Source organism: Dicentrarchus labrax, unplaced genomic scaffold (genome assembly GCF_905237075.1).
Source record: "Dicentrarchus labrax unplaced genomic scaffold, dlabrax2021, whole genome shotgun sequence".
Lineage (NCBI taxonomy): Eukaryota > Metazoa > Chordata > Actinopteri > Moronidae > Dicentrarchus > Dicentrarchus labrax.
Genome location: NW_026136716.1, coordinates 12649815 through 12666170, shown reverse-complemented (window position 1 = coordinate 12666170; position 16356 = coordinate 12649815). Strand labels below are relative to the sequence as shown.

General features: G+C 43.3%; 1 protein-coding gene across 1 annotated transcript in view; it reads right to left on the bottom strand.

Annotated features, from left to right (window-relative positions):
- The window catches only part of pard3ba (par-3 family cell polarity regulator beta a), a 156172-nt gene that overhangs the window by 75066 nt on the left and 64750 nt on the right, over positions 1–16356 (bottom strand). Inside the window, 5 exon segments of the mRNA XM_051428214.1 lie at positions 3853–3962; positions 5383–5530; positions 6767–6893; positions 13211–13297; positions 14416–14577. Of these exon segments, the coding sequence (XP_051284174.1) occupies positions 3853–3962; positions 5383–5530; positions 6767–6893; positions 13211–13297; positions 14416–14577 (634 nt within the window).

Here is a 16356-nt window from a genome sequence, read left to right as displayed (position 1 = left end):
AAAGAGAGGAGGAGTAACAAGAGAGAAAGTGTAGGACAGAAAGACGGGGAGCATCAAAGACAAAAAGAGGACTCAATAAAAGGGAGGGCGAGGGACAGACAAAGAGGATGGGGAAAAAAGACCTGTAAAAGGAAAAAGAGAGATTCAGAGAGAAAGACGGATAAAGAGAGGTGGAGAGAAGTGGTGAGTAGGACAAAGCGGGCAACTGCGATAATGAGACACGGGGAGTAGTTCTGGCTGTGTGCGTTGGAACTGTTGGATCTACTTTACTTCACATCCAGATTTGACCTCTTGACCTGTAACAGTATGAGAGTCTATGCGCTTTGGAGGCTACTGGACTGTTGGGCCCGGTCTTCATTTGATCTTTCATGGATCTGTGCTGTACGTCTATTGCACGCATTATAGTTCTGACCCTTCAGAATGGATTCTTTCACAACTTGCCATAATATTCCATCTCCATGCCCACCATCTTAAACTACACCCATTTGTTCCTTCATTCATACACTTGATATTTCAACATTGTTAGGCAATCATACCCCACCTTTAATACTAGTTATGGTCTGCAGTATTACAGCAATAGCCATTCAATGTATTAACATTCAGTAATTATCTCTCTATGTAGATGTTTAGTGGGGTCCGCCATTCCCGCAGATTCAGATTGCCTTCCTAAGCATGCAGGACTCACAGGAAGTGATGCAACATATCAGCCTCACTGTTTACTGTTCACTCTCTTTACCCCATGTCAGAGCTTTACTCAACCAATCAACTGGCAAAAAAAGGGGGTGGCTTTTATTGTGAAGAATCCACAGGAAGCCCAATGGATTTGTTGCGGTTAGCACTGACTGCAATCGTTCATTTTCGTTTGGCGTTTTTTTGTCAGTGGCCCATGTTTAACATTTGCGAGGGAGAAATGGAAGCAAGGCAACCAAACTGACTGTGCTGTTGATGTGGAAAAGAATAAAATAAAATCTGTAATTATTACTGACTGACTTCATATGATTGTTTGGCTACACTGTAATCAGATACACCAGCTGCTCCCCTGTTGTATTTCTGACAAAGAAGCAGCTCAACAAGTGTTTGCTGTTACCATGGTAACCACAGATGTCGGCTGCAAGTCAATTTATCTTTTTGCAACTTTTTGATCTACTCATCCCACTCCTACACACCTGTCTCATGAAATAGACGTGGAGAACTCTGTTTTAATCTGTTCTGAACCATGGGTGGCGCCAAACCGACCAGAACTGGTGAAACTTGACAGATTGAGCATTTGAAGACCTTTTTTACATCGTTTTCAGCATAGCATCACTGAGTGCCGAAGGTGTTGTGGATAAGTTACAGGCCAACTGTTACCAACTGAGCAAGCATGAATGGCATGATTGGCTGCTTTCTTATATGCAATAGTTTGTTTCCATCCAATTTTGAGTAAATCAGCTAAAGAAAATGTGAATTAATGCTTGTTTCCATCTACTACCAATTCTCCAGTCGGAAAAGCAGAAGTAGAGGATGCGACAAGATGGTGTGGATAAAAGAGCGAGAGAAAACAGGATGGAAATATGAAAATTCTGTTTGTTTCATCTATTAATTTAATGAAGGTTATATCAGATCTGTGTGGAATGATCATGCAAGTATTATAAGGCACGATAAGGAGACGAAGAGCCGAAACAATCATGTTTGCTACGTTGGAACTTATTTAAAAAAACACGTGAAAAGCAGGAGTAAAAACCTTATGGTGAAGTTTTTTCAAACTTTGCCATTTCCATCAAACCTTTCTCATGCGATAATTCAAAATGCGCATAAAAATAGGTTGATGGAAACACAGCTAATGACTCCACTTATGCTTTAGAGAGCCTCAGTTAAATTTAAATCAAATAAGTTCGATTGCAAAGTGTAGCCCGTAGGCCTCACGTCTCCTAAAAGGTCTGACATTTCAATGCACTTTGAGCATCTTAAGGCCAATCCATACAGAGCATTTTCCAAAGCAGGCTTTTTGGACTGAAAAATGCATTAGTTTCCATTATTGCTCTTGCTCGTGAAAAAAATCTACTTGCAGAGACTTACTGTCAGACTTGCTTGAACAAGTTATCTATTACAGTGTTTTTTTTCCCGTCTTACCTTTGTCAAAGTTATATTACAGTCGCAATGCAAATGAGACTAAAAACGCTTCTTTCTGGTGCTGTCAGGCACTTGTGGGACAGAATGAACTGATTCATTATTCTAGGAACCTTTGGATCAAATCCACATCCCTTTAATGAGAAAATTCGTTACAGCTATAGTGTCGGTGACTCGACTATTCATCTCGGCAGGGCCAGGCGGTGAATATGGGGATTCCTCTGTGCAAGTGGAAGCTCTGAGTCAACAGACTATTTGCTAAGGCATCCAGGGTCAATAAAAAGCAGTGCACCTCTTTCTGTCAAGTGGTGTTTAATAAAAGCTAACATGCCCTGTGGTGAGGCTGAAGCTCAGACACATGTGACCGTAAAGACTGACATGTTGGAAACTCTCCAGAGAAAAAAAAAAAAAAAAAAAAAAAAGCATTTGGCTCTTTAAATACAAAAATGTTTAGACAGGGTCAGCATCTGAGATCCTGTATGTGTGCAGAGCTGCTACCATCTCTTACACATGTACACACACCCACTCACACGCACACACACACACACACACACACAGAACGCGGCTAACTACCTTGTTTCAACCTCGAGCACTTTGGAGAGTAGCAGAGATACCACAAAAAAGATGAAAAAAAAAAAACAAAATGATTGAAATGGAGGTTGGCCAGAGATGGAGATGGAAGCCAGACAGGGGAGACAGATAGCGGTGGGTATTCGAGTGGGTCCTCAGTGGGATAGAGCACAGAGAGTGTGTGTTTGTGTGTGTATGGCCGTGTGTGTGTGGACCACCCTTGTCCATAATGAAAGCCAATCAGCTTGGGTGGCAGAGGCGTGTGCTGCAGGAAGAAAGCCAATCCACTGAACCTAATGAACCGCGATTGGAAATCAGAGAGAGGCAGAGAAGAAAGGGAGATAGATAGAAGAGAGCAAGAGCAATGGAGTCGTCGGCTTTCGGCTGAGAAAGAAAGTGCTGAAAGGGGAAATAGAGATAAACAAAGATGGAGGGAACGCTGAGAAATAGAAATAATAATAGATATGAGGGAAGAAAGGAAAAAAAAGAGCTCTGACTGTGTCCCAAAACCCAGGGATAACAAGAAAATCGAAGAAAAGTATCAAAAAGAGAAAAATAAGAGATAAAGAAAGATGAGAGGATTGTAGAGACAGACAGAAAAAGAGGAGAGGAGGGAAAGAGGGGGTCAGCACGGGTTAATACGAGGAAATAAGCCCCTTCTTTCCTGCCTTCCACACACACAGCAAGCCGTGAGATTGGAAACCTCACGCCTTTCATTCACACACAAATAGAGAGGACACACACACACACACACCAGACGGCTTGTTCATCCAGTCCACTGGAAAGCCCCTGGGTTTATGAGTTCAAGAGGTCAAATCCCCTAAGGCCGAGGATAATAGGAGAGGGCTACGTATCACAACAAAGAAATGTACTGATAAGAGCATGTGATCGCTGTTGTAGGTGTGTGTGTGTGTGTGTGTGTGTGTGTGTGTGTGTGTGTGTGTGTGTGTGTGTGTGTGTGTGTGTGTGTGTGTGTAGTCTGGGACCATGATTAGACTCGTATGTTTGGCTGGTTGGTGATGGTTGAGACAACAATATGGTTTGTATGTTTTTTGCTCGAGATAATGCGCTCAGTGGTACTCTGGTGAATACAATGGCTTCTTTCATTGATGAAGGTGTGTGTGTGTGTGTGTGTGTGTGTGTGTGTGTTTGTGTGTGTTTGTGCGCACTCACCCAGGTCCATGCTCTTGGACGCTCTGTTGCGAGGTACGTTGTCCCTGTCGTTGGCCAGTCGGCTGTCTGCGTAGTAGTCTGCGACCATGTGGGGCGGCCTCTGAAGCTCACTGCAAAACAACAGTCACGATTAATTGGCACCAATCAATCAACTGATCAATATTTGCTCGTGAATCAGCGCAGCCAGGAGTGAAGTAGTCTTTCAGTGACTTTCTGGATACATCACCCAAACAAGTAGGAGTAAATGAAATTTAGAATTCACAAACAGACAACAGATCATTCAATTTCCTCTCATCCAGATGGCTTGATTCAGTAGAACAACAGCATGCACTGTCTCCATTAAACTTACTGGGAAACAACTATATTGATGCCAGATTCTGACTCTGACCGCATGAGATACTGCACGCACACACACACACACACACACACACACACACACACACACACACACACACACACACACACACACACACACACACACACAGAGCACGCTTTCAAACATACTCATTCAAGACTGTTGACAGAGTCGTGCAAAACACACCCTTACAGTTAAGGTCTTCTAACCAGCTCATTCAGTAGACCCTAAATTATGGGATTTCGCTGAGTAGACAAGCTCCGTTTGATGTGTTTTACGGTTCATGCCATGCTGTGACGCTGAGGATGACTCTTCAGAGCCCAGTTACCACACTAAAGAGGCCAGGGTACTCCTTACATCTCCCCCGACTTCACTCTTCAATCAGGATCAGGTATAAACACTTTTGCTTTCTGACGTGGTCGGACAACACGTCGTACAAACTCTGCCCTTATCTGGGATTCAAGCACGGGAAGTTTAAAGGGAATCTCAGAACTTGTAGATGTGTCCCAATGCCATACTTTAATTCTAAACAGGTTTTGGGTTGTCAGCATGCACATAAAAAAGTCTTTGAGTGTATTGCTGATGTACACAATTGCCTCACAATGCAATGGAGGAGCTGCACTTAACAGGACACAAATTAAACAAATTATGGACGGTGGAACAGATCTAGTAAACAGAAAACAAAAAATAAGATTTGATAAAAGTTTAAAAGCATAAAACTTTTAAGGTTATTCAGGAGGCGTTTCTGATTATAGCACCCATATTTTCTTAACAAATGCTCCCAATGAACCTCACACACACTGTCTGCTGCTGTACAGAAGTATCATAGCTCTTTCTAAGCCTTCAAACTCCTACACAATTTACTCTATTATGCTATCACCATAATTACTTATGCATAATGCAAATAGGCTACTGCAATTAGACTGTATAGTCTAAATAATGCATATGTGGCTTGTAATATTTAGTGTAATGGCTCTTCTTTATCTCATAACACAGTGGCCCATAATAAGAGTGTCATTAGAATATAATAACTCTGGCCCTGTGTGTAGTTTAATGGAGTGCTGATTGCGTATTGGACGTGTGTGTGTGTGTGTGTGTGTGTGTGTGTGTGTGTGTGTGTGTGTGTGTGTGTGTGTGTGCATGCGTGTGCGCGTGTGTTATGAGGACGGGGGTACCTGTGGTGTGGGGGAGTTCGTAGCAAGTCTCTATTCATTTCCTCCACGGCGCCGGGGGAGGGCGGCGGGGGAAAACCTTCTCCCGACTCCTCGTCGTCGTTGCCGTAGTGACCGTAGCTGCCATTGGCGACCGCAGCGGGATGCGGTGCTGGGGAGGAACACAACAATCAGGGTGGAAATCAGAGAAAACTTGGACCACGGGCAAGGTGTTGTGGTGCGGTGTTTGTTCTTTTTAGCACATTTTCCGCCAAATGTGTTTGTTTTTTTTGTTACAATATCAAAAGTAAAGCTGCCTGAATTTGCTCAAATGTCAGTCCTGAAGGCAATAAAAGCTGAATAAATACTTACACTTAGAAAGGCAATAACAATAAATACTGTTCATACCAATATTAATCAGCTGTGGCAAGACACTGCACACAAAAGGATATTTAAGTACAGACACAGTGAAGACCGGTGTGTATCTAAGGCTCATTACAGTCGATATGGAGCTTAGCAAGGTCAGACATTTAGAAAGCATAAGCTCTAGATCAAAAAACACACAGAAATAAACACCTCTCACACACAATGCACACTAAAACACACACAAATCATTTCCACAGGAAAACTTCATCGTAACTCATTTCCATAAACTGTAAACCCCGGGAACACATCATTCCCCCACTGTAAAGCCTTTGTGTTGACACCCCCCCTCCCTCCCTCTACAAAATGACTGTAACTGTAACCGCCGCTCCAGACTGATGGAAAGCTGACAGAGCCTCAGCAAGAAAAGCATCTCCAGCTCCCTGCGTCCCAGGGGGTGAGGGTGAGGGAGCGGGAGAGACGGGGGAGAGAGATAAAGAATGAATTTCAAACAGTTTGTTAGTCTTTTTTTATTTCTTTTATTTATTTATTTTTAAACACGGCGGCACGCACACTGCACAATACCCTGTATGCAAATCTGGCCCACTTAGAGGCTGTTTCATCAGCGTAATGATTCCAAGGTCAGATCTTTTGCACATGAAAAGCAAGCCTCGGTTGTTCGGAAAAACATAGTTAATGACTTGCCTTTTTCTCCCGCTATAAATATGCAGGGGCGAGAGTGAAAAGAGATGTAAAGGCAGAGCTTGGACGATTCTGTAATGCAGCGCAATAGGATGCTCAGGGTGGCTGCTGCAGTGGAAAGAAATAACACAACAATGTCAGGAGCCTCTGCTGGGTGTCAGACACACACACACGAGCGCGCGCATATGAGCATACACACACATCGGCTGACAAACATACCGTGTATACACACTCAGTCGCAGATAACGCGAGTACACAAACACTCCAAGCCTAATGTTGACTATCTGACGGTTCAAATGGACAAATATTGTGCGCCAGTGTGATTTGTCGAGTGTGTGCTCACCACTTCCAGAGTCGGCATAGTGGTTGGTCGTTGCTGGAGCGTGGCCGGCGCCGTTCGCGGTGGGCTCCGCGTTTGGGGCTCTGGAGGGTCCTGAGGGCCCCTGGTGTGCGTTGTGGCCCCAAGGCTCCTGACAGCAAAGACAGAGATGAAGAGAGATGATGGTAATGGTTATTAAGGGCTCTTATGCAAAAAAAATCTGGGCCAAATCCAAGCCAAAGTTGTCATTTATGAAATATTGATGATGTTGTCTCATACATCAGAGTCATTTTATTACCCTGAAGGATTGGACTAATGTCTTTTATTCCTTTTGTTTATCACATATGAGCCAATGTTGTCCACAGCTGGTACACACAGAATAAACACATTTTTTTGGAATACTCGCATAAAACATCCGCTAGCAGCAGCTTTGGAAAATATGTGTTATGTTGTTGAAAACTGACACATACACACAAAAAAAAAGATACATTATCGTGTTCACACTGGCCTTTAACAGACAAACTAAGAGCTGTAAGCATGAAGTCATGTGGACTGACAGGTAACTCATTTATTGTCATTTATGGTCACTGTCATCCAGCATCATCAGCACTACATGGACCCACCGAGAAAGATCTAATCCAGGCGGCTGACAGCGAGTCACGCTGCACCTTCCTGCGCCTAATGTGTTCATTCATCTTCCCTGATGTCACAATGAGCTCAAGAGGAAACAGCCAGCTATGACAACACCGCAAATGGACTTCATGTGTCATAACTGATGACCAACGGGTAGAAGCATTCATTTTAATGGAGGAAGCACTAAAACACACAAGAGAAATCCCTGCACTTCCTGACAGTTCACATTCAGCACACATATTTAATAGTAGTTCAGCTTTTGAATTCATGAGAGCTTCATGAGAGCGCCCACCATAAACGAACCGCACCACTTGGACGTGGACCAAACCCACCATGTCAAGTGGTCTCAGCGCGAGAGTGTGACCGAAGCAGTCAAATCACACCAGCCTAAAATGAACCAAACCAAAACGCACTAAACAAGCAGGCTTTGATATCAGTTTTACTATATGAATGAATCCCTACAAACCCAACCATGCTTACAGAAACTGTCTAATCTACACGACTGAATTAACCAATATCAAAGATCCATTCTGTATGAACATTACGAGTAGATAAACTTCTGATCAAAGCAAAGAAATCTTGAGTTTTTCTTGGTGATAAAGCAATTTGGTCCAACATGGATTTTTTTACATTACATTTGTAGTGGTACAGTCACATCTGGCAACCAGTCAATTATGACTCACCTCAGATGGTGACACGAGAACAGGGCTTTGAGGAAATAGGAGCAGATATAGAACAATCCCCTGAGGATTTTGACTAGATGTGCAGCGTGGGTGATGAACAAAATAACACAAAATAGTCAAGTTGATCGTAATTGAGGAAGAAATTTGTCGTCCGTTCAGACAAAAGAAGCTCCCTTTGCTTGATGGCAGCTGGACGTTCAGTCAGAGGACACAAGTCAGCTGCTGTATATACAGCACTGGAGCTGGATACTATTTTGTCAGTTTCATATTTAACAAGTTGACAATTTGAAGATATAAAATCTAAATCTTTTGTCCAGAAAGAGGGAAATATCTCATTGTGGATTACAAAAATAACATGATTACAAGAAAAGCATAAAAAAATATATATATAGTGATACGCCTTTGGCAGTGTTTTTGAAAACTGGTTTCAACACTTTGTAACTTCAAAAAAAATGGCTATTCTCTTCATGTGCACAATTGGAAACACAGTAATTAAGATAATCCTGAGAGCATTGACAGGCATGTTATCGAACAGCCATCCAGCACTACAAAGGACCCCCCCCCACTGATGGAGATAGGGACTGGAAGTGCTCGTGGTGGAGGATGAAAAGAAGCCTTTTCTGGTCAAAGAGATGGGAGATACAGCTGTCACACACACACACACACACACACACCTATAAACTTATTTAAGCGTGACAAAAAATAATCCGTCACGCAGTGTGCAATCATGAAAGGTGTTCCAGTATCTTCGTCATATCAAAGCGTTGGATGGGGTGTATTCACAGTGTTGTGGAGTCCCTGGGGTATCATTAGTACCTACCATACATGTTAATATGTCACTACATCATAGCTGTCAATCACTTTGAGCTCATATATGTGTGGGGTATGCATTTGGACGTAAAAGTTCTGACAGCTCTACTGCAGATGCATAAATCATATCATAGCCATCTATCCATCTATCTGTACATCCGTCCGTCTATCCCTCAGTCTCTACAAACTGACGACGACTCGCCTGAGGCTTTTGAAGCAGCCTGGCAGACAGGCAGTCAGATATCTTAATCCCACAACAATAAGTAAACAGGCGGGGGGTCCGTCTATCCAGCCAGCCTCATCCTACAGCTGCATACAATAGGCTTCAGAGAGAGAGGCTTATCCATGCCTCACCCTACTGTGTCACCCACCCCACCTACATATCTCTTAGTGTGGGATAGAGAGCAAAAGAAACAAGGGTAATTGTGTTTTCTTTCTCTTTGTCTTTCATATCACTGTATCTTTCTGCTCTATTATTAGACTTATTAGTTTGCCAGTCACCTGTTAGGCACTTTGAACTGCACTAACATGCATGAAAGCTGCTATATAAATGAAGTTTACACCACAGACTGAGGGATAAAGAAGTAATAATTACAGTTTAGCGCTCCAATTATGTTTTATAAGGGATGTTTTTGTGGCAGTGAAAAATCTTGCAGTACTGTATGACCGCGGGTGAGAACAGGAGGGAGAGAGACAAAAACAGACAAGCTGTCATCGTCTAATTCTCCAGCAAAGACTAGGAAAATGTTTGAAACGTTTGCCAAACATAAAATTCCATCACGTGTGTGGGAGAAAATAAAAAGGCTTCTTGTCTGCGAAGAGAAAATCAAATCACATCTATCAAAAAAACAAAACTCAGGAATTGGCTGATATGGTAGAAAGTTCAAGCACTTATGCTCTTTCCATTCAACTTTTCTAATCTAGTCTCAATGCTAACGTCAGCATGCTAACATGCTCACAATAACAATGCTAATGTGCTGATGTTTGGCATGGATCTTGTTTTCCACCAGCCTAATGCAACACTAGCCAAAATACTTTTACAGCAGCCATTCTGACATGAAATAGTGGGGTAAACACAGGTGTTACCAGTGATATTAATTAAGGTTTCGTTCCATTCAGGTCAAACAGAGTAAGGGTGATGCTATTATGCATCTTGGCTCACTGGAACGGCTCTGCTACACTAAATGGAATGGAACCTTATTTAATAAAACCTCTTTTCACCCTACTATTTCATGTCAAAATTGCTGCTGTGAAAAAGGTCTATCAGCTCTAAACACAAACTACATAAACTGGAGTATCGGAGATATTAAAATTCTGACCTAATGATGGCGCCAGTGGAAATGTTTTATTACTTTTCATACTAAAAGAGAACAAGAAATGTCTGTGCCAAATTTAATGGCAATCCATCCGGAAATTTCAGTCTGGAAAAAAAGGGGCGGACTGACTGACCTACAAATGTGGTTTCTAGAGCCACACCTCTAGCATGGCTAAAAAATACTTGGATGGAAAATTACTGATATCACGGATTTCTTACTGGCCTAAATGTACCCAACCCCGAACCCTGACAGGAGGTTTAACCAACGAATCACCTCACAGTCGAGTCCACAACAGGAGAAATACACTCTAATGCATTGATGTATTTAAGGGGAAAGAACTTAATTACATTTACCAAAGTAAATGTGGTCATTTTATTGAGATTAGGATTTAAGTTCCTATCGGCTAACCTTAATGGAAAGCAAGCTCCAGACAGAGACAGTGAGAGAAGGGGGGGAGGACGCTGAGGGGCTGGGGGGGGTTTGCTTTTTATCTCGCTTCCCCACGGTGTCACCCGACTGCCTGTTTAGTGATGACAGGAGAGGGACTATGTAGATATATACTGAACTTTGAACTGGGTTTGATAGCATTCATCTGCAGGCTGACTGAACCTCACACACACACACACACACACACACACACACACACACACACACACACACACACACACACACACACACACACACACACACACACACACACACACACACACACACACACACACACACACACACACACACACACACACACACACACACACACACACACACACACAACACACACACACACACAGCTAAGCATCAGCTTTAACCGCTGTGAAACATCTTTATGAGCTTTTGAAGTAATCAGTCACGGTTCAACATGGAGCTGAATAGACTGACTTAACTAAGAAACAGCTATTTTTCACCGTCTGTCATGCTTGATATCTTCATCGCCACGTCCATCCGGGAATTTGCGCTGCTGTTCAAGCGTTAGTTGAACAAAACTTCTTGTGTGGCTTTGTGATTGATTCTAATGTTGCTCACGTATCCACCAGGGAATACAAATGCTGCCGCTGCTAAGTGAGGACATTTTTTTTTGGAAGTTTATATGAGCTGGGTTTTTTTTAACAACAGCACTTTAACACACAAAAGAGGAAAGAGGTATAAATAAGCAAAGGTTAACACATTGCATGCAGGCTGATTTTTAACATATTTATCACATCTGAAACGGAGTGTGTTCACAGCTACATGGAGCATTCATGACTCTACTCTTGTGTCAGTTGTTAGGTATTCCTGAAATATAATCATTATACAATATATGTGAATGCGTGACTGCTGGAGTGACTATTAATTGAGTTAAGTCTGGTAGGTTTAGGTTGGTTTGTCTAGTGGGAGTTTCCAGCTGTTTGACTTTTATATAATGTGCCCTGGTTTCTGCTTGGAGTGAGTAACAAAGGATAAAGCAAAGGCAGAAAAGAAAAGAGACTCAGAGGCCAAAACGGAGGGAAAAGGGACGCAAATATCATTTAATAAACAGGGAGAGGAGCAAAGGAGAGGGCGGCCGCTGAAAACCCAACAGAGAGACAAACAGACAGGCATGCAGGAGGCTTCAGATTAGCTTTATTGTACAGAGGAGAAACAGCCAGGTGAGACAGAAAAGCAAGGATACATTCCCTTAAAAAATATGCAAATTAAAAAGGGAAAGTTAATATAAAACTTTATACAAATAGACAAAACAGGAAAGAGCAGATTAAGCCAGTACAGTCTGCAGACAAGCCAGTGGTGTGAAGAGAAACTATGAAAAAAGAATCGGAGTTAACAGATAATTTTAGTGAGTTAAAACAAATGTGACAGAAAAGAAGGCCGCACAGTGGAGAATTTAGTATTGTGCGTTGTGAGTTTATGGGTGATATTTTAAAAAGAGAGCTAAAAGTTAATGCTGTGACAGTTAGTGGTGTTGGCAAAGGGGAAAGCTTTCAGCCAGATTAATATGCTTCAGCACCATCGATCACTAAAATCTGACTGTATTTACACATTGAGGACTTGGTGCAAAAGAGGAAAAGGTGTAGTCTAAAGTTAATAATTTTAGAGACTTAAATGCATTCTAAGGAATAAGGTGCAGAAATGACTTTTTGCACTGATTTGAATTATTTTGGTTCATCCCCATTTTTTAATTTTATAATTGGAAATGTGCTCTTTGAACCACCTGCAGAAGCTCAACTGTGTTCTTAATTTGCAGCCAAAATGTCACTCGCACCCCTTTCGCGATGTAGCACATACACTCAGGCACACACACATGCGCTGTGTCAGAGTCCACCAGAGAGCCGAAGGTGGTGGTGTCTGGTGAGAGCCCGGTTGTGTGCGTAGTTGTGCGAGTGTGAGTCTGCGTATCGGTCTGCAGGTCTGTGTGTGTTTCTGTTCTGCTCTGTTCGGGGGGGTATCCTGCTGTGTGTGAGTGGGTCTCCGTACATCTGCCCCGCCATCGCTCTAATGTTTTCAGTGTAAGTGTTACCCTGAGAGCTGTGGGGTCTGTGGATGGGGTCCGGCGTGCGGCTGCGTGCGTGCCTGGACTTGTGGCCGTGTGTGTTGCCCTGAGCGTCACTGAACGGGTGATTGTGTGTGTTATGGAGCGTGGTGTGGCCCTGCATGTCTGCAGGCGTTCTGCTACGTGCGTGTCCGTGTGTGTATCCGTAATCGTAGCTCTCCCTGTTTAAGTTTCCCTCTGTGGGTCTGTTGAAGCTGCCCAGCGTCTGGCTGTGAGAGACGAACCCAAACTCGTACCTCGTGGCCGGTCTGTACGCATCATTTTGTGCATCATCATCGCTGTACTCAACATCCCTTTGTGCCAAGCCAAATGTGTAACCGCTACGCCTCTCCCTTTGGTTTAAACCGTAGGTGTATCTGGTGTGCGTGTCCCCCGGCCTCTGCGCGTAACGCTGCCTGTGGCTGTGAGGCAGCGGCTCGGACGCTCGCCTCCTCAGCGTGGGGAGGAGGGAGGAGGAGCGGCGAGGCGGAGGCGGCTGCTGGAAGGCGTCACCCACTCGTACCTGATTGCTGGAGCCCGTTTGGGTGTTCGGTTGATAGGCGGCAGACCCGTTTGTGGCTGTGCTGGGTGCAGGGTTGGCCCCACCCATCTGTAGTCAAATAGAAGAGGATGATTTGAGAAATAAATAAATAAAAACACTGTCATTGTTGTGTCATTTAACAGCCAGATGACTTATCAGACTCATCAACCTTAGATTGCGGCAAGAAAACTGACACAGAATACAGATTTTAATTAAAGCTATAAACTTAACACTACAGCATAACAGTCAGTGCCACAAACGGAGCCTTTGTTTTGATGTCTTCATTATTCTAATCCAACGGTGTTTGAGGCATTGCTACAACAATCTTCACTACAATAAGTGGGCTGAGGAGTGCTTTATCTTTATCACTCTAAAATCATTGGGTTTGTAAACAGATGATGAAGTCACGCTCATTCCACATTGCAGACACTCATATAGGTCAGCTGCTTACAGTATGTACAGTAGAGCCTTCAATGATAGCAGCAGGGGAGAGACATGATCCTAATGCGGATGATATGTCATTGATTTTGCTGTCAAAACTCCAGGGGCTACTTATGAATAATCTTTGAACTAATCGGGCTGTGCAGAGCATTTCATAATGTATAAGAGACCCTAAATGTTTCATGTAACCAAATTCATCCAACCAAAATGAAAATTTTAACATGTGGCCCCACATCCACCAAAACTTTGAAATTTAATTTACTGACATAAATAACAGCTATACAGCTCTGTATTTACATGGAAATGTAACATTTATAGGTTAGACTTCCTTTTAATAAAGGGTAAAAACACAAAGATTTGTCTTTAAATTAAGATACTCAACTGCCCTTTTCATGAATATTAAATTTTAACATTTCATTAAGGTAATATTAACAATATAGATGTATTTTTATTCTCTCAGCGGGTTTCTGCAGGACTGTAAGATGACACAGCCGCCATGGTTCCTGCCAAACCTCCCTGCCTTTTCCAACACGTTCCAAAATAAAGCTAGAGCACTTCCATGACCTCAAAATGTCATTCACTTCTGTTAATGTTGTTTTTGCAAATAGCAAGAGTCTGATTTTCAATCCAGCAAGGTTGAAATAATTTAACAAAATATAAAACATGTAAAACACACTAATAAAACTTCCATGATATTCCAGAAAATGTTTAAAGTAGAAGGGGTGTACAAGTTCCGTCTGCTGTACCTGTCTGGGTGCTCGGAGCACTACGAGCTGGATGGTGCCCCTGTAGTTTCCCTCCGACGACATGGAGCGTCTCAGCGTCTCCATGGCGGCGTGGTTGGAGCGCCCGATCAGCGACTCACCGTTTACTGCTATCATCTGGTCGTTGACGCTCAACCGACCGTCCTGTTGGGAGAAGATGGCGGTGGCATGAGGTGAGTCAGCAGTTAGATATTTTCAAAGTGAAGGCCACATTGAATTTTCATTTTATCTAAACTAGAACTGCAGCGATAACACACATTAGAAGCATTTTGAAGAACTCCTGTTTTGCTCATGTCGCTTATGCTAATGTCTCGGGAATAATAAATTGTATTAAGAGGGGAGAGTATTAAAAAGAGAGCAGATCTTACATAAAATAAGACACAAGACTGGCCATGAATAAAGTTTTAAGAGAAAAGAACAGAGAAGGGGAGAAAATGGGAGAGGTGTGAAATGTATGTGTGTATGAGAGGGAGAATGACAAAGAGAGAGAGAGAGAAAGTAGAGTAGAAAATGGAAAAGGGGGGAAGGCAAGAAAATTGTAGAGTTAGCAATCTACTGAGAGTGGGAGAGCCATGATAAATACATAGAGCAGCTAATGGAATAGCCTCCGTGGGCACTAAATCACTTCTAAGTGTTTTAAATAGCAGCCTCTCATAGAGAGGCAACACAGAATAGTGCCCTGGAGGGAGAGAGGGAGGGCGATCGGGATGACAGAGCAAGAGAGGGAGGGAGGAGAGAGAGAGAGAGAAAGGGGATCAAATGAGGAGAGCAATGCAGAGGGCAAAAAAAAAAAAACAATATAGGTGAAGACACTTTTTAGACACACACACACACTCTCTAAAGACTCTATTTGTGTGTGTGAAGCCATGATCTGTCCATTAGGGTCAGCCCTGCCCTTTGACCCCGTCTCATTAACAAGGCACCGCCTGGGCCAGTCTGGAATGGCACCACACACACACACACACACACACACACACACACACACACACACACACACACACACACACACACACACACACACACACACACACACACACACACACACACACACACACACACACACACACACACAAATCCATGGCTGTCATCAAAAATTTATGTTTACGCCAAAATCGGCGGCTGTCTGTGATATTCCCTATTAATATCCTCATTCTCCATGTGAGCAGCAGCAGCACGCTACATGTAATTTTAATTTGTTTTCTTTAGCATACTCTTTGAAATGATCATATGACAGGATCAGGAATAAAGTCAAAGAATGTTTTTTTTCTATATAATTGAGGCCCCGGGCCCTGACGGCAGCCAACGCTCTTTAATGGAAATAGGTTAGATCTCTCCATGAATCTTCCTCATCTCCTCCCTCTTTGCCTGCTGTGTGAATGTGTGTGTGTGTGTGTGTGTGTGTGTGTGTGTGTCAGACTCAGGGGATGCCCGGGTTCCCTCCTCTGTACCGGCCTGGCACTGCAAAGTCTCATCAGGCCCCTTTAGCTGCTTTTCATTAGCATGCATCAGCATTGAGGAGGAGACACACACACAGACAGACACACACAGACACACAGACACACAGACACACACTCTTGTGTATTGTGCTCCTGCTGAGTGTCTCCACTTTTCAATTTTCTTTCTCTCCTCTTCTTCCGCCTCTTTCCATCCTCTCTATTGTTCGATACCGCTCATTTCTTCCCTCCCTTCTCGCGCTCGCTCACCCGCTGTCTTCTTTCAATGGCCTCCCTCCCCTCCCTCACTAGTGTCCCTCTCTCTTTCCTTCATGTCTTTCTTCCTCTTATGTGGTATCTTGTCCCAGAAACCTGTTTCGCAGCCAGCCGGAGATCTTACTGGGCCGTTCTGTCTGAGCGCTATCCGCATCGGCAGCTGTCGGAAAAACTACTTCTGAAGGCACTTTGGGGAGCCGCTGTCTGGCGGCCC